The 24498-nt window shown below is 41.8% G+C and overlaps 1 protein-coding gene across 6 annotated transcripts in view; it reads right to left on the reverse strand.

Moving 5' to 3' along the window:
* Positions 1–784: 784 nt before the first annotated feature.
* Positions 785–24498, reverse strand: part of LOC149942605 (uncharacterized) — a 36511-nt gene continuing 12797 nt past the window's right edge. For 2 of the 6 annotated variants that reach the window (XM_090177277.1, XM_090177275.1), the window contains exons 2-4: positions 14687–14796; positions 8103–8293; positions 787–2917 (exon numbers count right to left, since the gene is read on the reverse strand). In XM_090177277.1, coding sequence (XP_090033403.1) covers positions 1902–2917; positions 8103–8193 — 1107 coding nt within the window. In that variant the 5' untranslated portion in view covers positions 8194–8293; positions 14687–14796 and the 3' untranslated portion in view covers positions 787–1901. Of the gene's footprint in view, positions 2918–8102; positions 8294–14686; positions 14828–14899; positions 15182–19582; positions 19894–24498 lie in introns of those variants that run through there. The other 4 variants (XM_090177278.1, XM_090177276.1, XM_090177273.1 and 1 more) reach the window with 4 other exon arrangements.

Raw genomic sequence — 24498 nt, forward strand, 5'->3', positions numbered from 1 at the left:
ATTTCTCTTAATGGAACTGATATAATATACTTCTGATAATAGACATACCACGCTTGTCATGTATTATTCTCTCAATGCTAATTTTGTTCCACCAAGGACATTTTACTATCAACATCTAACTATACATTAATAGTCCCGTCTGAGACAAAGATGAGTGAAAAATTGAAAATAACACTTACCTTAACGGAATAAAGAATTTTTGTGATCGGAACTAGAAAATTGGCTATAACCAGAAGTATATAATATCTATTGTAGAGAGAAGTGCTTATCTTACAATACACCAATTAGTATTCGCTTGAAATACGTATACCTGCACAAGCTTACGCTGATTTTACAAAAGGCATTTCGGAAGCAAGACTGACACAATCTAAGGCTTGTTTTCACTAGGCCAAAACGCCAGCACGACGACGAGCTTCGAAGCCAAAATCCCAGTTAGGCCTAATATATTTATTTGCGTCGACGTTCACGGGACTTCGCTCAGTTTTTGCCCTAGCCTTATCGGCGTGAAAATAACTTTTAGTTCTAGCCGTAAGATAAATATTATAAACTTCTTCTACTAGGAAAAAAACTCGTTTTGGATTTAATTGACGATAGTAAAATTTCTAATATTTTATACCTAATCACTTTTCAGCTCGTATTTATCACCATCAAACTAATCTGGTAGTATGTTGTTAATAGAGTGACCAGTTTCCTATTTCGATTTGTTTGTGCCATACTTACGGCTACTTAGTTACTTACGACATGAATAAATATACAATAACATAACTTTAAAGTTTTACTCCTTTATTGAACACTTTACGGTGTTGTTTTCACTTTCTTTATAATATAAACAATGGCTCTTTTTGGGTGCTTTTTTTCGTTATCATTCTAAAAGGATTTTTTTAATTTTAATTGTGCCAGTTTTTAAAGTTTTTTTAATTAATTCATTTAATTAAGGTTTTTCAAACGTTTCCCATATCGAAACTTAAATTATTCGCAATTTTTTTTTACATATTCTCGGTTATTTACACATTAAAAGAAATTAATTTATACAGAACGGTAAATTGAATTTAAAATTAATTTTTTTTTAATTAAATAAATTATTTACACAAGTTTCATTTTGTAATAATAATACAAAAAAATTAAAATAAATCTTAAAATTAATATTAAAAGACTAGATTATATAATTTAAATTTAATTGTCTATCGTAACAAAAATTTAAAAAGTCTCAATTTAAAGTTTTTGCGTGTTTGTGATTTTGTTTTGTTCGTTGTTAAGTACAAAGAGTCCTTAGTTTTGTAATTTGAAGGTTCCAAAATTACAAATTGTCATGGTTTTTACCGAACAAAAATATCCAAGGTAAAGCGACCGTCCAATGGCACGAACGAACAAAAGCTCTCTATTCAAAATGAAAATAAAAATGCTATTTGGGGATTTGTAGTTTTCAAAACATTGGGGAATAAATACATGAAGATATTGTCTACGACTGTCGTAAGGCACTTGACTTTTAGGGGGTCGTGAAGAGAAAAAAGCTAAACCAATTTACGAGCGTAAATTCAAGTATAAAGAAATAAAAGTTGTTCGATTTGTAAATAGTCCTATATGTATATAATAAATGCTATATGTTTCCCTTAGAATAAATGCTTCGTTATATTTATGTTAATTCTAAGTTGACTCTTAAGTAGGTTTTAGTTTCGGTAAGGCCTAATCGTATTGGGCCATTGCTTTGGTTTGTTGAAATTCGGATATAGAAAAATTCGGAATAATTTGAGTAGCGTATGCGCCATGGAAAAATGCGTACAGTGATAAGTAAAGACGTAACGCGGAATTAGCGCGATGACTTTAAAGAAAAATTCGTTTCCAATTGGGAGTGAGAAAAGCGCGCGTTTTGATCGAGTCCCGTGAGAAGATTGTTTCCGGTTTCACCACCACCTGGTTTGATGAATGAGCGGGTTGTATCCCGACATCATGTTGAAGGTGGGCATGCAGGCCGCCATGTCGGAGGCGCTCAACGATTGCAACGAGGCGGGGACGGAGCCGTCCTTGACCATGTGCCCCTGGTTGGCGTTTCCCCCGCTCGAGCCCCCGCCGTTGACCGACGGTTGGCAAGGTTTGCCGTCCCGCACCAGGACGGGCACGGCCACTCGGCGAGGCGAAGGCAAGGGGTTCATGTCCAGCCCTTTCTCCTGGCGCGCCCGTTTCGTCTTGTAGCGATGGTTCTGAAACCATATTTTGACCTGCGTGGGCGTCAGTTGAATAATACTGGCCAAATGCTCGCGTTCGGGCGCCGATAAGTAGCGCTGCTGCCGGAACCTTCTCTCCAATTCGTACGTCTGCGCTTTGGAGAAGAGAACGCGCCTCTTGCGCTTCTTGGGAGGCTGATCGGATCCGGCGCCGCCGTCCGCGCCTCCCGCCATAGAGCCGCCGCTACCGTCCATCGCTTTCGAGTCTTCGAGGCCGACCGAAATCCCGGCCGCCGTCCGACTGTCGGATCCCGAAGGCGAGTGCCGTAGCGAGGCGGAGAGCTCGCTGCCGTCACTACTGTTCATGGAGCCGTCGTCCGTGGAAACGGCGTGCACGCCGTGCAGCAAACCCGCGTGCAAACCGACCTGCCGCGAGTGGTTGCGTTCCCCCGGCGACAGGGCGCCTCCTGGGTGGATCTTCACGGAACTGTCTCCGCTGGTGTCGCCGAACGTCGAGAGAACGTCCGTCGTGTCGGTGGGTAATCCGGGCGACGAGGGCTGAGGCGACGAGGCCAAAATCGGCTTCCGATCGCGATGAGTGTGCAACGAAGTCGAGGGTCCCGCGTGGTGCGAGCTCGAAGGCGGCGGCATGTGGGACAGGTGCGAAATGTTCTCCGGGGTAATCAGGGGCTGCTCGCCACTGAACAGCGACGGATTCATCAGATTTTCCATCAAACCCATTTGGGTCAATTGAGCTGAAAATAAATATTCCTTTAAAATATATTTTCATTATCCCGTACTTAGAAGGAAATTTACTGGCACACCGTCCGAAAGATGGTTTGTCGATTATCGGAACAACGCGCGTAAAAAATTACATTATCCAGCTATTAGTTAGTATTTTGTAACAATATGATGAAAACAAAATTTCCTTTATTTTCGAAATACTTGCAAGCTATAAAATTCGGATATCATACTGTTTAAAAATATAAAAAGCTTTACACTTCGCACCGTGGAACTGTTAGGATATGCCCCCCGATACGTCCAACTAATTTAATAAACCTCCTTCTCAGATACGTCGACCTGTACTGATATCCCTCCGATACGTCGAACTATTTGGATAAACCTCCCCTCCGATACTTCGAACTATTTCGATATTCGCCCCCCTCCATATGTCGAACTGTTTTGATATTCATCCCCCGATACGTCAAACTATTTTGACATCCCCCCGATACGTCGAACTATTTTGACATCCCCCCGATACGTCGAACTATTTTGATATTCATCCCCCGATACGTCGAACTATTTTGATATTCATCCCACCGATGCGTCGAACTATTTTGATATTCATCCCCCGATACGTCGAACTATTTTGATATTCATCCCACCGATACGTCGAACTATTATGATATTCATCCCCCGATACGTCGAACTATTTTGATATTCATCCCACCGATGCGTCGAACTATTTTGATATTCATCCCACCGATGCGTCGAACTATTTTGATATTCATCCCCCGATACGTCGAACTATTTTGATATTCATCCCACCGATACGTCGAACTATTATGATATTCATCCCCCGATACGTCGAACTATTTTGATATTCATCCCACCGATACGGCGAACTATTTTGATATCTCCCCCGATACGTTGAACCTTAAGTTATGTTGGTCGAACTAAATTTTGATATTCCTCTCCACCCCGATACGTCGAACTATTTAGATATTTCTACCCCAAACCCCGTAACGTCGATCTATTCTGATATCTCCCCCGATACGTTGAACATTTTGATATCCCCCCGATACGTCGGACCATTTTGATATTCATCCCCCCGATAAGTCGAACTATTTTGATATCCCCCACCCGATGCGTCAAACTATTTTAATAAACCACCGCCCCTGATACGTCCAACTATTTTAATAAACCTGTCACCTCCCCAGTAGCGTCGAACTATTTAAATATCCCTCCCCCCCACCCGATACGTCGAACTATTCTGATATCTCCCCCGATACGTTGAACGTTACGTTATGTTGGTCGAACTAAATTTTGATATTCCTCTATACCCCGATACGTCTAACTATTTTGATAAGCCTCCCCGAGATGTTGTGCAGTCTTTTTCGATAAACTTCCTTAATCACTATTTTGATAAACCTCCCAATCAAAAGGCGGTTTTCGGATAACAACCTTAGAAACGTTATTAAGTAAAAAACCAAAGTTTTGCAAATTGAGAATAAAGAGGGTACTATTCAATAAGAGGCCTTGTAAACGCGAAAATTGAGAGGCGCTTCTTAATTACCGGAGAACGCGTCAATGACGAAATTGCGTGACAAGCTATATTGAGGTAGGCCAACTAATTATTAACGGCGGAAACAAACAAATAACAAAACCCGTCGTGGTGAGGGAGATATATGTTTCAATTCGGGTCCTGTCCGACGACCATCCAACTCCGGAGTGCCGGAAAAATCGAGAGATATACCAACGAGATAGCGCGGAGTGGTCCCGGAAAAAGGGAAAGCTTTTCCCGCCCCTTTCGCTCTCTCTCGGTAACTCTCGCCGCTAAGCCTCGGCCCCATCCAACCCATCCAAAACTCGATATTAAAGGACATTGCCTCTCTTCTAAATGCTAAATGCCTCTCCAAAACCCGACGAAGGCGGCCAAAAAAAACACAGGGCCTACTTGACACCCACTCCTGTCAAAAACGCCCGCGGCGGTAGTATTTTTAAACGGAAACTTTCGTAAAAGTAATACCAGAGAGCCGTCCGAGAGAACCAAACTTTCGAGTCATCATCATCCTATCAGATCCTATAGCTCTTATCGTCGCTTAAACGGGACAAGTTTGAAGTCGCGAAGGGAGATTCTTATCGCGGATAAGTTTGGTTCCTATCCTAGCTAGGGACGTCAATTCTATCGTGTATCGCCTATAACGGCGGATGAGCGACTTGACATCTCCCGGTTACGCTTCATTGCGCTTCCATAATAAATAATAAAAGAAAGAGACGCCAGCTAGCGACGGCGACCGAGAGATGTCGTTACTATCTCCGCAAACAGCCGAACCGCGAAAGTCGAGTCCGCCAAAACATCATCGTGGCAAGTTCTTTTGTGGACACACTTATCAAAAACATTTCTCTCTCTCTCTTGGTTTGGCGGTCGCGTGTCGTCGACGAGGGTGTCGATCGCGGCCGTTCGAGCGTAGAAAACCTCGAAATTTAAACAGCCCACCCCCTGATTTTCTAGCCTTAAATACGGTCCGAAGGAGGGAAAAGGGGGCTGCTCGGAAAGAGATACCACACTCTCCCTCCGCGTATACGTTATTATAAATCGCGGAGACATTAGCACCCTACTTTGAGCTCCCTCTCTTCGGCCGAAAGTATCTCTTTTCACTAAATTCGTCCTCCACGATACTATTAAAACACGGGAGAGAGACGCGAATATAGAGAAAGCTCGACTACTCCAGATTGCCAGCTAATCGTCGCGGCAACGCCAGAGGGTGGAGGGGGGGGGCCAAACCCAAAACCCGGCGACGATAAGAGACGGGAGTTAATTGAGTGTTTTGGGCGCTAAGCCTCGGCGTGGCATCCCCCATTCCTTTTTAATAAGGAAAGCTATTTAAAAGCGGCGGTTTCGAGGGGGGGGAGCTCGGAAAGATGGCGGGACTCTTTTCAGCTATAAAAAGCGCGGAGGGATATACGCGAGCAAGCTGTCAGAAGAGCGTAAAAGCGTTAAAACATTATCGTTATTTCCGGGCCACCCGTTTAACTTTAAAAAGCGTTTTGGAGACGCTCACCGCGCTGCCTCCCCTTATTACCGGCCCGACTCGAGTAAAGTACATTGCAAAATCAATAGGGTTGAGTTCTTCTTCAGCGGACGCCTAAAGTCAATGGAAAACGGTTCCTCTCTTTGTTAGCGGACGACGTTCGAGGTTGGGGCTAAAACGACGCAAACCTTACCCTTACGTCGAGCCGGCTCCGAATTCGAGAAGGTGGGATGGCTGCTCGCTCGTCTTTTATACGAAACACCCACCGGATAGATTTTCGGGGGTTTTGTCAAAATGGGGAGAGGCGGCTACCGGCGCTTCTTTGTAGGAGGACAAGGCTTAAGCCCGTATTCGAGCGCCAGAGAGAGAGAGAGAGAGAGAGAGAGAGTACCGATAAGGGTCCTATTTCCCCGGTTCTTCTCGACGTTTGACGCCGTCGGCCAAAATGGAAAAGTATCCCGCGACGGTCTAAAAAAGAGGCTTGTGCCCGTTGGAAGGCCAGTTTCCTCTCGGACTTATCTCGTTTTCTGCCTTTTGGAGAGAGAAAGAAGAGCGCGCGTGCCTTCCCTCATCTTCCTCATCCCCATCCTCCTCCTCATCCTCATCCTCATCCTCTCTTTTAAAAAGAATAGACAGAGAGAAACAGTTTCCGAGATACAATGCGCTCTTCATCTCGCGCGTTTTTCAATATTTGAAGGCGCGAAGGCAGCGCTGATCGCCTCGGTGTTTTTTTTCAGGGCGGGGATTCTGTCTATTCGAGGAGAGGGCCCTTCTGGCGATAGCCCTGGCACTCTTTTAATGTCAAGCCCTAACCGCCAGCATTTACCTTAATCGCTCTCCGCTCGAGTGAAGATGGACGCTTCGGGCGGCCGACGAATAAAAACGAGACTCAAAAAAAAGTTTAAATAACGCGCTATCCTAATATAAAGGGCCGCTAGAAGTTGACTGGTCGCGAATCGCTTTTTCAACGAGCTCCTCCGCCTCTCTCACACTCTTCCGTTTAAAGGAAAAACGTTTTTGAGGATTTTGTAAACGTCTATTTTTCGGTCGGACATTGCGTGGAAGTGATTTTCAAAATAGGTCTATTATATTAAACGTATACGCTTCTCTAATGACACAACCCTATTCATTTACAACATAATAGACATTTTCCATTTAAAGATGCTGTAGATAATTACCTTTCAATAATTGTCCGTTCATTACGTTAATCGACGATTAAATTACGATTTTAATTAAGCGGGAATTGATGTCATCGTACATTAATTCAAATAGAGTTTATATTTAGTTAAATATCATCGTACATTAATTCAAATATAGTTCATATTTAGTTAAATATCATCGTACATTAATTAAAATATAGTTCATATTTAGTTAAATATCATGGTATCCATTAATTAAAATATAGTTCATATTTAGTTAAATATCATGGTATCCATTAATTAAAATATAGTTTATATTTAGTTAAATATCATGGTATCCATTAATTAAAATATAGTTTATATTTAGTTAAATATCATGGTATCCATTAATTAAAATATAGTTTATATTTAGTTAAATATCATTTTATCCATTAATTAAAATATAGTTTATATTTAGTTAAATATCATGGTATCCATTAATTAAAATATAATTTATATTTAGTTAAATATCATGGTATCCATTAATTAAAATATAATTTATATTTAGTTAAATATCATGGTATCCATTAATTAAAATATAGTTTATATTTAGTTAAATATCATCGTGTTTTAGTTTAAAAAAATTAGTGGTTTGTTTTCACCCTAAAATTGAACAACGTTAAGTATATTAACTGCTTGAGCCAAAGACTCGACTATTGTAATATCGATAAGAAATTGTCTACGCGATTTCTAACACCGCTCGCGTTTTGAAATATGTATACCGTACACCTCAAATTAGTTCACGCACCTTTTCATATTCATTAGACTAGATTCTTCCTAAAGTCTATCATAGCACTTACTTAATAATATATTATGCCCTACAGAACTAAAATCCAGCGCTTAAGCTCCAGTTATACTTGGAACAGGACCTCTATTTACTCGCACATTGGGCACATAGTTTTAAGACTTTAGGCGATCGCGGGATGCGAGACAAACCATCATTCCGCGAATGTAATAGCACTTGGGAAGAAAGACCCTGTCTGGAAAAAATAAGAGAAACAACTTACAGAATCCTGGATACGGTGAAATTGTCGTTTCGCCTTGAAACCTGGCGTACGGATCAGGTCCGTAGTACAACGAGTGGTACGGCACGACCATATTCTCTTGAAGGTTGGTGGCATCGATGCCCAGTGTGTTGAGAGACGAAGACGTCGGAATGGTCAGGCCAACTGGTGAGACTCCCGGGTTCCGCAAAGCGCTGCAAAGAGGTTTAACTCGAGGTAAATCCAGGATGTCTTGCACTCTGAAACTACTCGGCTTCGTCCCGCCACCGCCGACCACCAGGCTAGTCGGCGTGGCGCCGACTTTAATAGTCCTGACTAACATCTTGTTAGTCGATTGCAGTTTACTCTTCTTGATCGTTAAGTTCGCAATTTTCGCGACTGTACGACGGCGACGATTACGAAACGGAAACACCACACACGGGACAACCCGTTGAACGCGACAACAACAACAAGAAACCACGATGACGACCACCCGAAAAGAAGAGAGTGGAACGGAAACACAGCGCGCTTCGGATGGACACTGGCGATTAGAAATTGGGGGGAGACGGTCGCGAATTAAATCCGACGGGAGGCCCGCTTAACGTGGGTGGCGTGGATTGCTGGAAAGAGAGTGCGAATGAGATAAGAGCGCTTCGTTTTGGGGAAACTGTTCTCTCTCCGGACGCGAGCTAACAACAACGGGTTAAGAGGGCCCCGGGCCAGGCCAGTGGCGGCGTATAAGCGCGGGTCGCTGGCGTTCTAGCGGCAGCGATTATATCTGGAGCACGTCGTCCCATTGTTCCGCCATCGACAGAGCTGACTTCTCTGGAGTCCGCAGCATCAAGGCTCTCTGAAGTGGAGTCCCTCTGAAGTACCATCGGTTCACGAGAGCGCCCTCCCTCTCCCCTTCTACCTCTCTCTCTCCAGTCCAGTCCCCTCTCGTCCAGTCAAGTCCGCGAAAGTGCTCCTCTCTTTCGCCCGTTTTACAAAACAAACCGTGATCCCCCCCCCCCCTCGGATACTACGACGAAGACACCCGCAACGAGAGCCAGCGAGAAGAGACGGAGGGCGGGAGGGGGGCCGGCGCGGGGGGCGCCCAGAAAGGGGGCATCTCACTTGGAAAATCGAGAGCCTCCCTCTTCGCTAACAACTATGGGAAACTCTCCAGTCTTCAGCGCGGCGAACACCGGACAGTCTTCGAAACCGAGTCGCCCCCTGATGGAACAACCTCTAGAGTTCGGACCTCCGTCACTCGACAGTTCCTTCGACGGACGCTGATGGAGTAAAGTCAACGAAACCGGGACAAGTACTAACTCCGAAGGGGGGGGGGTAGCGAAAATCTCGTTCGCCAAAAGTGGGTGAACGCGTTTTCGAAAGAAGATGTTGAGAGAGAGAGAGGAGGGAAGAAGATACCCCCGAAGTTGCCGAGACTTCTCCAGAAGTTCGGACTTCACTGAAGAGCTTACTCCAAGCCCCCCTGCCCCCTCCTCGCGCTGCCAACCCTCCCCGTTCGGCTAAAAGCCAGTCTCTCGCCTACGGTACCCATTTTCCTTTCGCGGTAGTTCTCGTAAGCGCGCCGCCAGAATAAGGGGCGGACGATCCCAGTGGCCGCCCGAGATGTACCCCGAGCGAGGGGTGAATATAATAATAATAATAATAAAAAACTCCATCCCAGATTCCTCTTCGGCGAAAGTATATAGACTCGGGAATGGAAGCGCGGAGAAGGTGGAGTCGAGGGACAGAAAACGCTCGATCAATTTGTCAGACTCTTTATGGGGACGCCGCTGATTGGAAGAGCGGCCAGCGCCATCGATCCATCCTCGGCTGCGAGGAGGAGTCGACATTCCGAGAAGAAGGCGGCGTCTGCCATCCCGGGGATGTCCTCCCACCGTCTCTCTCTCTCTCTCTCTGGTCGGCCGCGCCACCGGGCTCTCAGCCGCCGCCAGACTCGGCGGGATACGCCGCGAAAGTTACTCGCGAGAAGTGTACGTATCTAAAGCGCGGAAGGAGGAGAGAGTGGATCTCGGGTGGGACGGCACCCGCAGAAACGCCAAGAGGGCCTACTCCAAAGTTAAGGAGGACACGAAGGGGGGGGGGGCGACCAGGGGACAAAAACGCGACCGAAGAAGACCCCGTAGAGAGCGAGTGGAGAATGAGGATAGGATGCTGGAGAAAATTAGTGGACGCGGCGGCGGTTGACGACGAGTGGATGGAAAGATGGGAAAAGAAAAAGTGTGAGTGCCACTCTCTTTTAACTAGAGCCCTACTACGAGTCTCACCTGACAGTCTTACCATAGGCCTCCCCTAATCGCGTTGACGCTACAGTCGGGTTCAAAGAAACAAATCCCCAAAATGCCGATACTTAGAATACCATTTCGAGGAGATGGGAGTGTTGAAACGCGAAATATAAATATTCGTTGGGTACTTAATCGTTCCCATTTCCAAAAAATAAAGGCGGTTCCTACATCGATTGACTCCAAGCCTCCCTCTCCTCTACTTTACATTCCACCCTAGTAATAGAAATCATTTGGGTTCGAACGCCGCGACTGGGGAGGGGGTCCTTTGAAAGGACCAACTGGTACACGAATTGTTAATGGTTCTCATTCCTCATTTTCCGTTTGTCAAAAAAAACCCCAAGAATCGAAAATACGCGAGCGATTAGCGTGCCGGTTAAAAGGTTAATGAGTTACCGATTTTATTCCAACAACAACATCAACAAAAAACACACACGTGGGGAACAGCGACAATCGAAAGACGATCGTTAGCTCCTAAAAAGTAAAGCGTCCTTTTTAAATTGGAGCAGGATGACATTAGTAATGGGTCACTAGTTTCGACCATCCCTTCCTCGCCCCGCCGCTCTCGCTGCACGCGGGACATTAACGGATTCTCATCTGGATGACAGACGGATTCTTTCGGACAAAAGCTTAAGTTGGTCCCGTACCATTTCGGGCCGTTCCGAAATCACCGGAAAAGAATTAAGCTTTTTCAGAAAATTATGGGTCTACTTAAAAAAAAGGTCACGTATGGGACAATAAGTGAAATTACGCCGGGCCTTAACTAGGTGGGTCGCGCAGGGTCCAGAACCTGTTCCAAGTAATTGGAAATTTTGCCGTTGCGACCAGAGGTAATCTATATTCAATCTATAAACGAGACATTTTCGCACCTAATCAGATTCTTTCATTGCCAAAGAATACCCATAGCTACAGTACTGAAATTACGTTTGGGTATTTGCGCCAAAAGTACGTTATATCAGAAGTCCGAGGGGCTGATCACTCCGCGTAATCGGTGTACAGAGCCGTACCTTTGACTGTACTAATGGGATTACGCGTAATCTTTGAAGTCCCTGCCTTTGGCAGTGGTAATCTAAGCGTAATCCGGTGTACAGACTTTCTAAGAGTGGTTAGCGCCTCGCAGAAGTCTAACTTACGGGAGAAGTATCCTTCTAAGCCATAAAAATGAAACAAGTACCTTCGCCGGCTCGACGCGAATTAAATTAAGAGCTAATTTCCAGCCAAACCGTGGATGGATACACAGCATCAGGGCTCAATTTACTACTTTTCCTAACCATGTAAAATGGTAAAATTACACTGCATAGGAATATGTACTAGCAGGAATCCATACCTCTACTTGGAATGCTTATCCTGGCGTATCGCGTATGGTAAGATCACTCTGACGGCGTTGGCCCCTCCTAGGAGATAAAAAATCCCCTCTGACGTAGTTGTTTGTTAAGTTAACATAGTGACGTCAAAAAAAACCGTCAGCCACATTGAGACGAAAATTTGCCGCGATAATCATTCCAAGTAGAGGTATGGATTCCTGGTACTAGTTAATAAATAATTTTCACGGTGTTACATTTTTAGAAACTCACTATATGATGAATGTTTTATATCAAAACGTATTTTGAAAAATCAGCTTGAGCCTGCGAAGTTACACGTTTCAAGATATTAACATCGGCAGTTATTGGTAGATGAATACTTTTATCGTAAGCGATATTATTCACTTCTGGTTATACCATAAGTGTATAATATGGTTACATAAGTGTGACACTTCCTATTCTTCACATGAAAAAGTTTTACTGACAAGGAGACTACCCGAGGTGTTACACACCGATTTTGTTCAAACTCGGTACATTGGTAGACCTTCATGTAACTTGAAAAATACTAAAGGGATTTTATTCAATGGGCAACGGTTTTGTCATGGCAACGAAAAATGTTTTTGACAACTTAAAATGAAAATTTTCTCATTGAAAATAACATGGGATTTTGACCGATTCCAAGGGTCCCGGACCCTGTGAAACATTTTACAAAATTGAAAAAAAAATTAAAATACCAAAATTATGAAAAAATTGATAAAAATTGACGAAAAAAATCAAAATTGGTCACATTTTTATGAATTTTTTAATTTTTTTTCACAGGGAAATCGGTCAAAATCCCATGTTATTTTACGTTGTCAAAAACATTTTTCGTTGCCATGGCAAACCCATTGCCCATTGAATAAAATCCCTTTAGGATTCTTCAAGTTACATGAAGGTCTACAAATCCCCCGAGTTTGAACAAAATCTGAGTGTAACACCTCGGGTAGTCTCCTTGTGAGAGCTATTCCCAAGACAGACTGCATTACGAGCTTCGTCGCCGTTTTGCGTCCACTGGCTCACGCGTCACACGTAGCCTTTCACAGCGCCTCGCTAGGGGGAGATTTTCTTCTGGTGATGACTTCACTTCGTTACTAGCTCTCATTAAAATATTCCCCAAAGTGACAAACTTATGGAACAATATTCTAGACTTATGTTTGCACTCATTGTCTCTTTCCTAAAACCGAATCTTTAATTCCAAAAATGTTCGTACGTAAAGAAGGTCGCCAAAATCTTATTTCATTCGAGTTATGAAAACACGATTGCATAAAAGTTAAAATTATTTGAGTAAGATGGCTGTAAATACTATACGTGTTGGAACCTACACAAAAGCATTTTAAAGTAAAAAATTATACGAAATAAGAAAATCCTTTAAGAAGCGAAGTACTTTAAATCCGTATTATTAGTACGGTTAGAGTCGCGGGCAAGTGGTCACAATAACATGAACGCGTCGCGAAAGAGACGCCAGAAGGATTAACAGAGAAAATGGAATACTTCAAAAGGGAAAACCCGCTCAATACCCCAGAACACATTCGCTAAATTATTTCCTAGCAATAAAAAAACAAGAACTTGTATAAAAGGACTCGACAATCGTAAAAAGATAAAAACTGAATTTTGAAAAAAGGTCGTGATGGACTTGTTAAATCCGTCTCGGAACCGGATTCTCAGAGAGGGGCAAAAACAAGAAGGGCAAGCTCTCGTACCACCACTGCACCACTTCAGTAACAACATTAAAGTACTCTTTTCAACCATGAATATCGAACTGCATTACGTATTTTGGCCTCAGTCGCATTCATTGAGTTGGGAATATTAATCTAGAGGTCCAATCAAAACGTCAGATTTCAGTATTTCGCGAAACAAGTTTTTAAAAAATAAGAATACTGCCGTCTGCTCCCAAATGACGAGAAAACTTTATCATTCTACCCGTGGCGCCGTCTATCTCTCAATGGTTCGTTCAAATAAGACGCGTTTTCCGGGAAGAAAAGTTTTTTATTTTCAAAAATAATGGATGGCGCCACGGGTCATATGATAACGTTTGTTCGTCATTTTAGAGGAGATGCACATTCGTAATTTTCAAAAACTTGTTTCGCGGGGAGCAGATTTGATTGGATCTCTAGATTAATATTCAAACTCAATAGTCGCATTTTTCGTTCTAAATTATTTATTTCACATCGAAAATGTATGGCAACCCTGTTATAAAACAGGGTTGCCATACATTTTCGATGTATGGAAATCCTGTTAAAATAGCGTCTGCTTCACCATGTCCACACGAAGCTTCCTAGAACCGCCACTTGAGGGAAATAGGAACTACGCCCATTGTTTTGATTAGAAACGTTTTCAAGCTTGGTTAGTTTCATTGCCAAGGGTTATTTTATTTTGTAAATTTTAGTACGCATCTTTTTGATTGAATAAATATGGGTAATGTTCTCGGCAAATATCTTATTATGATTTATGATTATAAAATGATTTCTTATTATTTGAGGACTAAATAAGAATTACAAGTAAATTTCATGGAATTTTCTATGACTCAAGTCAACCAGAAAGGCGTCTCCGGATTGGCGGAAGTGATGACGTATGACGCAAAAATGCACTACCCATTCTAGCCCCAGATGGTAGAAAGGATTATGATATAGTTTGATTTTCATGGTGAAAATGAATACCACGAGGTAACTGCGCACCATCTACTCTCCGAAAAGATAAATGATTAGTATATAATTTCCTCCCGTTTCTACAAAACTTAAATACTGTTTTCGAGAAATTGCCGTAGATGGAGCCAAAATAGTGAAGCGGATTTATTGCACCACTAACCACTTCAGTTCCGCGCCAGCGCAGTGACTTACAAGCCATCTACTATTAGGAAAAAAATAAAGGCTTAGTACGTAAATTAGCTTAGGTTTCTACAAAAATAAAATAGTATGTGCATCCGAAAAAATGCAGTAGATGGCGCGAGATTAAATACTGAAGCGGATAGCCTTACCGGCGTTTGATAAATGGGAATGAAAATCTAGTAGCTCCTCCTCGTTCGTACCACGTGATAGGGGGTGCGGCGAATCATATCGTTGAAAATTTCCAGACATTTCCCGAGCTCTAGCGGGAAAATGAAACTTCATAAAATTAACTAAAAAAATAAAACACCTTCTATAGTAATTTTTTCAGTTAAGGGTAATGGGTTTACGTTTTCATACTTTACCAATTACAGCGGGTGTGAAAATGACAGTTTCATACCGAGCCTACTCTCGCGGGTGAGACTAAAAAAGAGATTTGGTGTCCGCCTCCGTTTATTTTTCGAAGAGGGATGATCGAAAATATTTCTACTCGTGTATATACGAAAGGTTGTAAAATGTTCTTCGGAGCAAGAATGTAAATATAAGTAGCACTTAAGGCCGGCCCACGCTTCGCAATTTATCAATATTTAAAAATTGCCCCTCATCTAGAGGCCTATGAAATGTTCGCAACAGATTCCAAAGTAACCATTTTTATATCTTCCAATCTTTTCGGTTATGACAGATCCGAGGAAATAACGAAAGATCAGCAGATATCAGATTGATGCCTAGATATCTGATCAGTTAATATTCCTCAAAATGTAATACAAATACTTTAAACCCGAAACTAATCCGAATTAATTGTAAGCCGATCAAGAATCTAGAATCAAGAATGTGAAATAATAACGTTAGATAAGATATCAGATAGATGCTCAGACATTGGTCAAATACAGTCCGAATTCATTGTAAAACGACAAAAATTACAGGAATTAAACATTTGATCCGCTTAAAAAATGTTAAAAATAAATTGAAAACCCTAGAAAATCATCAGGTTTAAATTTTAGCCTAATTTAAAAATTTTTAATTAATTAACGTAATGTGCTTTTTTCATACCCCTGAAGTCGAATCTGCTTTCTGATTTTATCAACGAACAAGACTGCGCCCATAATTGAGGATGGGATAGATTAAGTTAAATTCAACAAAAAGAGCGTAATTTTGATAAGATTAATTTAACGTAATGAAATTATCTGAAAAGAATAAAAATGCGAAGAGTCAAACCCTCCAAACCAGCCAAGCCAAATCTCAAATCACTATTTTTTCTGTCGCTTTTTCAATAAATATCTCGAACATAAGAGACTCGAATGAAAAATGTCCTCCACCCATGCATATCCATCGATGGATTTAAGTACCGCTCTTTCGTTCGTCTCCAATCGCGTATTGGAGAGAGTGAGAATATTTGGCTGCTCCGTGGGCCTCCCTGGCCCATCTCAGAGTCAACACGAAGCCTCCTCTTTAGACGATAAGGTTATGTTCAAAAAAAGTCGAAAAAAAGTTAGCCGCGAAGTGGCTTATTGACTCGAAGCCTATAGTAGAGTACGCTACGACTAGACAAAGAGCTCCGAAGAGGAACCAGCGTGTTGACTTTGCGAATTGTCCGGGAAGGGGCACTCCTAGGGTAGCGTATGGCGAGTGGTTGGGCTTCGTCCAGAGCCGCTTCGAGGAGAGACGCCCCGTAATCCCTGAAAAGAATATTTCAAATAACAAGTTAAGGCGGCCCGTGATTTCTAACCTCTTGTTGGACGGATTTTTAATAGATGACTCGATAGGCGGGGGAACGGCAACCGCTATAAAATTGACTTCCCCCTTATTTCGGGAATTTCAATGGGGTGCCCCTTCAAGCAAGTCGGCCTCCTCGAAGTGGCCCCGACCGACCCACACCTGCGTCGCCAATAAAAGGAGCCTTCATCCTCTACTTACGTACGAGAGAGAAAATCTTCGTCAATTGCCAGAATTTCTTCTTTCGTGACCTTTTCTAAGAAAAGCTTTTTAGCGTCCCAGTCAGGGGGCTCTGAAATTCTTCGCTTATTTTTACAGCTATTGAGATATTTTTACAGCACTATGTATATTAGCTACGAAAACTTTCGAATTCATTTTTTTAACTTAACGATTTCTTTCGGCTACCTCGCTTTAGATTAGAGACCTCTAGTGGTGGGTTTTGGAAGCTTCGAGCGAAGAGGTTGTAATGTGGTTATATTTCACCGTTTTGAAATTGAATGAATATTAATTTAAATTTATTAACCATATTTAGTTACCTTCAGTTAATTTAAGTTCCACGAAATGGTCGTAACACAATGTGTAACCAAAACCATTTCACAATACAGGGAAACCAAAAAATTTAGACCGAAGCTCTTAGAAATCTGATTTTTATTGATTTTATTTATACTAGATGGCGCCAATGAGGAAGAATTTTACTCCGTCTACGCTAAAGATGGCGCTACACAACAATAGGGGCCTTTCCCACTTATTTTTTATATCGGCGCAAGGCACGCTCCGTGTCACGTGTTAACTGTAATGCGAAACTGAGCGTGCGCCGTTGTAAATTGAAGCGGGAAAACACCCTAATGTTGTTAGCGCCATCTTCAGCGTTGACGGAGTAAAAATATCCCTCATTTAAACTTTTTGAATAGAACTAATAAATTTTTATTTCAATTAAACTTCTAGCGCCGTTTTAAGTAATGCTTTATGTTTAGAAATCATTATGAGGTCAACTCAAAACACGAAACAATTTATATTTTTCAAAGATTGCATATAATTAAAAATTTATAATTTCAGACTGTTGGCGTGACCTGGTCAGATTTGGTGTATTTAAAAATTGTCCCGCGTGAAAAGATCTCTTAACATTAAATATACTTTGGAAAGAGGTTAATTCGTAAATAAAAAATTTCAATATTTCAATGAAAGGTCAACAAATCCGTTAATTTTCTCGTCCTCGTTCCCAAAACTAGCATCTTAAAACCCCTAATAACCGCGAACTTACGCTTGGAAAAAGACATAACCTCAAAACATACATATACCGGTATTACAACACGATTTTTCACCAATGCAGAATAGCTTTTCGTAACTGTAGCAATTATGGAATTACTAATAGTAAATAATGGCGAGGAATAATTTGTCGAACAAAAAGCGAGCAATTTCATAACGCGTTAAGAATAAACTTTATCCGGGGGAAATTATATTCGAACGTGTTGGTTGACGAAACGCGTATCATTTAAGTTTTCAAGTTTCCACAAGAAACCTATTTATCATACTAGTATGTGTCACTGGGGATTAGATTTTTCTCTCGTAAGGGAAAAAGGGACAAAGGACGGGAATTACAATTTGAGGGTCCACAAGATGTATGCGTTTTATCACGACCACGCGTGAAAGCAACGATTTTTAGACACCTTGTTTATTGGGAAATATCGTCAAACATTTACGGGTATACACGGCGCAATATCCACGCGAGACACATTACGCGAAAAAGGTAGACATGATTGATGAAGCGAGAAACATTCACGGCAAAGACAATTATTTACTTTTCTTGGTGTTTTAGCAGAATTTGTTGTTGTTATGATTGGAATAGCGATTTTCCGTTAGCCACCACCGATTATTGATTTAATCGGAATTTTAGAGAGGTATAAAAGTTTAAAGATTGAACTTTGAAATGCTTTGACGTCACTGCCAGGTTAACTAACCTCTCTTAAGGCTGGTTCACACGGGCAGTGTTTTCCTGATTTTCTCTATTTTCTCGTTTTACCACCCTTTCCCGTTGTTCTGGCGCACGGGAAAACGACTGCACACACGGACAAAATTAAACGGATTTTTCCGCCGTCAGCCCTGCCGGTAAACGAGAAAACGGAGAAAAAAATGTTGAAATATCTCTACTTTTTTTCCCGGTTTTCTGAAGCACTTTGAGCTCGACTAATCAGCGAGCGTTTCGCTGTCACGGGATTTTGAAATTCTTTAAAAATAGGCTTAAGAATTTTTGCGTCTACCACGTGACGGCATAACGCTCGCTGACTGGTCGAGCCCAACGCCCCTCAAAAAAAGGTTATCCGTTTTATCATTCCCCGGCAGCGCTCGCTGTGATAAAATCCGTTTAATTTTGTCCGTGTGTACAGTCGTGTTCCCGAGCGCCAGAACAACGGAAAAAGGTGGTAAAACGAGAAAATTGAGAAAATCAGGAAAACACTGCCCGTGTGAACCAGCCTTAAGTTACATTGTAACCCGGCCACCTGAATTAATGGCTTTAAAACCGCTGGATGACTTAGGCCTAAGGTGGTGCCAAGCTGATTGAACGCGCGTGATCCGTTCAGATACCTTCCAGGAGGACCTTTCCTGGTTCTCACCTCGTATATGATGACCACTTTACTTCCCAATTGTCCGTGTTATTGGGTGCGTTAAATAGTAGTGGGTATAATTAAAAATAAACTAATTAGGTTAAGGCCAAGCCAAATCGTTACCCGAACTTTAAAGCGCAGTAACTTGAGAAATCAAGTTCAGATAGATTCGAATTTAAAGCGATGAACTAACTACTTCCCAAAAATCTGTGCAGCGATTACAGGCACGAGAAACTGAGTAAAGCGTTTGATAATGCCAAATCGCTTTAATACAATTAAAGCTATAACAGTGTTCAACCCCAAGATTTAACGTTTTAAAATATTTTAAGAAAATATAGGAAATAGCATTTTCACTAGATTTTGATCGCCAAATCTGTGGTCAGTGTAATGAAATAAAAGCGTTTTAAGATAAAGAAATTTTAGGAGAAAAGTTCTAAATAGTTGATTTTATAAAATGTCTTTACGCTTGCCCAACTGGTTGAAATGTTGCCCTGGAATAGTTCAGCCAATGCCTAAGAATGAGTTCATAAACTCTTTAGTGGGAGAGAAAACGGATCCACAGCTGAAGCGGGGAGGCAACATTTCAACAAGATGGCCAAGGTTATTTTATAAAAAGAACTATTATTCTATTTCCACTACAATATCTAGTTTGTAAAAAAGCGGAAAGAAAATATATATATTTTCGCGTAGCAAACAATTTCCAGGTATAAACGATGGGAAAATAATCATTACCGATAATCTTGATTGTAATCTTCCATGGACGGTTGCGGTCCTTGAATTTGGCACGGTGCCGGTGGAGGTGGCATCCCAGCGGCACCAGAGTGCTCCACGCCCGCGCTGTAAGAATACTCATTCCAACGAGTGTCGGAATAAGAGGGAAACATGGCGTCACTCTAATACTATTCAATTTTTAGTCTTTGAACGCGAATTGTGACGGTAACTCGAAATGATCATCGGAAAGTCTTCGTCGAGAAAAACATTCGAGCCATGATTCGTTCGAGAAACACGCAGCCACAAAGGCCCACCCTCGATGTCCCACCGAGACATACTCTGAACGGAAAATATATTATTTTCTAGACTTCGTATTAGGGCAAACAAAGGCTGCTATCGGTTGCGTTATCTTATCGCCGTTTCGAAGCAGATTAGAGGAGTCACTAGAAGTTACCCCTAGCAAAATTGCTCCAAAGGCAAATTGACACGTCATGGTCACTACATATATATGTAAACTGGTGAGCTCCAAAAATATTTGGTTAAAACTTTTAAATTTAATATTTAGATAGTTCGATAAGATATTTACGATGGTTGAAGATGGTATCGACGTGATACTCTGATACCAATAACCTTTACCGTTTAATCAAAGCTCCCGGAGTAACCCCTATAAAACCCAAGCGACTAGCTAAATCATAATGTGAAATTCGTTGATCGAACATAAGTATAGAAGTCCAGTCCATATCCCCTTTAAGATGGTATCGACTTGATATACTCCGATACCAAAACCGCTACCGTATATAGAAAGCTATACGTTTTGCGCTTTTTCAATGAACCTAATTGGATTTCTTACAACCATACGGCGCGAGAAATAAATTTCGTTTTAAGATTAAACCCGAAGTAATGATAGTTTCTTTACTTGAAACTCAAACTCCTTGGGTAACCCCTATAAAACCCAGACAACTCGATAAAGCATTAAGGGAATTTTTCAATAATTGATTTGAAATCAGATAAGTAAAATATTTATCTTGATTTACATCAATAATTTCTACCATCAGATGAGAGAAATATCATATAGTTGTTCTTTCAGAAGATACGTATTAATTTTTCGAAGTTTATTATTTGAGTTTCTCTTGGAATCATTTAAATCATTTAAATATTTACTAGAATATTTCCCACGTTGTTTGGAAATCAAAACTAATTTAAATTTCAACAGTCAAAACTTGGTCACGAGTTTTTAGGACAAATCCGCGTTAGTTCGTTGATTTACAACTTTCAGTAATGTAACATTGGTGAAAAAATAAAGTCTAAAATAATCCAACTTTAATTCTAGAAATCATTTTCATTTTAGTCGATTTTTGTTGTAAAATTTGAATTTTTGTAGAGGAATTATTAATTATTCTAACTTAACAACATGAATAAGCCTATTCGGTCCGTAAAAGGTGGGCATTAGGCCCAATAAGACGGGTACGTAAAAGAGAGCACGTTAGGTTCAATAAGCTTATTCGCGTGTCTTGACCTCCACATTTAAAATAATGGTTCCGGGCTTGCTCGCTTAACTTTCGGGGTTAGCGGTATCAAAATTAAAGGAAAACGTTGTCTAGGGGAATTTTTAAATACTTAATTAATTAAAATAAGGAGTAAACCAGATTTTAGAGGGTTGCCAAAAACATTCACACATTTAATGGAATCAAATTGCATAACTGACATTGAAATTAATTAATTTTAATGAAATGATTTTCTTTAAACGAATAGGGGGCCTTAATCTTAACCACATTCAGTGGTGTGTGCACACTTAAACATTAGGGGGAATATATTAACGCTTTATGAGCATTACCAAGACTAGCACTATTTAAAACAAGATAACGGCCCATATGGGTCCGTTCGAAGGTTACATTAACGGCAGCAAGGCCAAACCAATCAGAGATTGAGTTTTGTAAGTTTTATAATATACTTATATTATCCGAGCGAAGCTCTATATCGGCGGCGGTCCATTCTTCCAACGTTCGAGTTGCGCTTGCTGATGGTGTCCATGCTTGGAGCCGGCGTCCGATTCTGGCTGGTACGGCACTCACTGGGGACGACCGCGGTAAATTGGTTTATCTTTTTAAGAATTGCACATTTCACCCGAAAGACGTTTACGCGACGCTCATTAATCAGGGATGTCTCGCATATTTTAAATCGCGGCTCGACACTCAAAAGGCTCTGAGAGATTTTTGCCTTCACCTTCCTCTGGGCCGGTCACTCCGATCTACCGTCTCTCCGTAGAGTCCGAAAGATAGTCGTTCATGAAAAACGTCACCCCTACGTCATCGGGTTTTTCTTCAAAAATCCCAACTACACATTCCACAAAACTCGCGCACACCAATATCCGTTTTACAAAATACAGTACATTTTGGAAAAGTTTTTATATATTCATGTATGGTATAAAAGAGGCTTGGCACCCTCGTTATTTTTGGTTTCTTAAATAAAAAAAGGAAAATGATGGGAATCGTGTTTTCAACTGAAGGGATTAGGGGATTAACCCGCCAATCCCGAAATGGAAAGCGAGTCAATATTGTTTGGGCCGAATCGTTTAGGAAGGGCTCTGGCCAGGGGGTCCCTCTTCGCGAAACGAACTAAAGGCAGCGACAATGGGAACCATCGTCGCCGGCAGGCCTACGCTACCAGCACGTGCACCTGCAGGAAACTGGAAGCACTGTCACTGACTTTAAAACCATATTATTTTATATTTTAATTGCAAGGGGTTATTTGATTAAATTTTATATCTAGCGTATATGCCTTACATTTTTCGTTACAATCCTCCCCTTTCTTAAGTCGGATGCCCTCGTACGACACTACACTAACATAACTATTTACAAGAAAACTATGTACAGGAACAAATTAAACACTCAGCTGAGATATATACAATGCGCAAAATTAACAATTACAAAAAAAAATCGTGAGGGGTATATTGAAACTCCATAAAAAAAAACTACTAGGTACCATAATCAGCTAAATAATAAGGCCTATAAGAAACAGTGTGGACATAGTCCAAAATTTAAAATGGGGACATAAGTCCCGGGGTGTAATTTAGAAAACACTTAAAATAAGCTAAACGCTTAAACTATAATCCCACAAAACTAGATTTGGGCCCTTCAGTCTTTGGGTCGCGAGGTCGCAATGTTCGACCACCAAAATTTTGATTTCGGATTTCGCTATCATCATCCAATATATCAGTCAACGGTTGACCCGCACCCTGATCTAAGTCAGAATCGCTCAATATATTAGCTGAGCGTTCTATGAATGGTTTCAGCTGCCGGACATTATAAGTACCAGGCAGAACCTTCTTGTTCATCGTTTCTAACTTATAGGTCCACTTGGAAAACTTTCGAGCTATTCTGAATGGACCGTCGTATTTTTCCGCCAGTTTGGCTGCAAAATTATCAGCCGCACTGGAAAGGTGATGAGCCTTTTTGGCGACTAGGTCGCCTTCCTGAAATTCGAACTCCCTATGGCGCTTATCATAATGGGTCTTCTGTACGACCTGGGCCTGCTTTATATTTGCGCGAGCTTTCGCCAAGGTTTCAATTACCTTTGGGAGTACCCTTAACCCATACGCCTTCTCCACATCATTGTCTAAATAATAATCTGGGTCGTGATCTTTCTGGACGCTCAACGCGGTTCGAATGTCGCGACCAAACATTAGGGTAGCTGGACTAAAACCGGTGCTATCGTTAACGGCAGACCTTAAACCCATCGCGTACTGTTGAAGCGCGCTATCCCATTCTTTGTGGTCATCCTCAACGAAGGAGGCGATCATGGTACCAATCGTACGATTGTACCTTTCGGTCATATTAGATTGAGGAGTATAAAAGGACGTAAACCTCTGCTTAATTCGCAATTTTCTAAAAACTTGATCCATAATTTAGGACGCAAAAGTCTTTCCGTTATCGGAAATAATGGTAGTGGGTAAACCGAAACGCGTAAACACGTCATCTACCAAATGGCGGACAATTGGGGGCGCGGTAGCGTTTCTTAGCGGAAACACTTCTACCCATTTAGTTAATGTATCGGTAATTACCAATATATAGCGATGGCCTCTTTTAGATCTAGGGTAAGGGCCTTTTAAGTCCATGGATATAACCTCCCACGGCTCTGGAATTTTGCTTAACTTCATTAACCCGGCGGGGAGCTGATTCGATGACTTATGAGTTTGGCACACGGTGCAAGAGCGACAATAATTAACTATATCCAGGGTCATACCCTCCCAAGTGTAATGACTCTGGATGCGCTTCATGGTTTTCTTTACGCCGAAGTGACCAGACGAAGGAATATCGTGGCTAAGATGCAATATTCGCGGCCGCAAAGCGGGGGGAACCAAAACTTTAAAATTATCCCAACCCGAGGGGTCAATTTTTCCCATGTCCCGATATAGTATGCCTTCCCTAATATCGCAAGAGGGGGCAACGCGTTCCACCCAAGATTTTATTATCGTATTTTCGGGAAGCTGGTTTTCTTCAAAATATCTGAATAAAGCGCCAAGTTGATCGTCCGCGCGCTGGGTAGCTACGATCTCCTGATTATCAAAGCGAATCACAGGGGAAGAACTTTCGATCGCGGCTAACGCGGCTACCTGACCGTCAAGGGGGATTCTAGATAGCGCATCGGCTACTGGGTTGTCCTTACCGGGGACATGATGAACGGTGAAATTAAACGCCTGTAAGCGCGCGTTCCATCTGGCGTACTTGCCAGTGGGATCAGGGGCGCTATATAGCCATTTAATCGCGCTATGGTCGGTATAGACCTCAAAATGCGCGCCTTCTATGTAAGGACGAAATTTTTCCACCGCGAAAACAACGCCTAAAAGCTCGCGCTCAGTCGTGGAATATTTAGATTCCGCAGCGCTTAGAGCGCGACTGGCATACTGGATCACGTGTTTTTGTTTATCGATGGTTTGA

Source organism: Leiobunum rupestre, chromosome 6 (assembly GCF_980474605.1).
Source record: "Leiobunum rupestre chromosome 6, qqLeiRupe1.1.hap1, whole genome shotgun sequence".
NCBI lineage: Eukaryota > Metazoa > Arthropoda > Arachnida > Opiliones > Sclerosomatidae > Leiobunum > Leiobunum rupestre.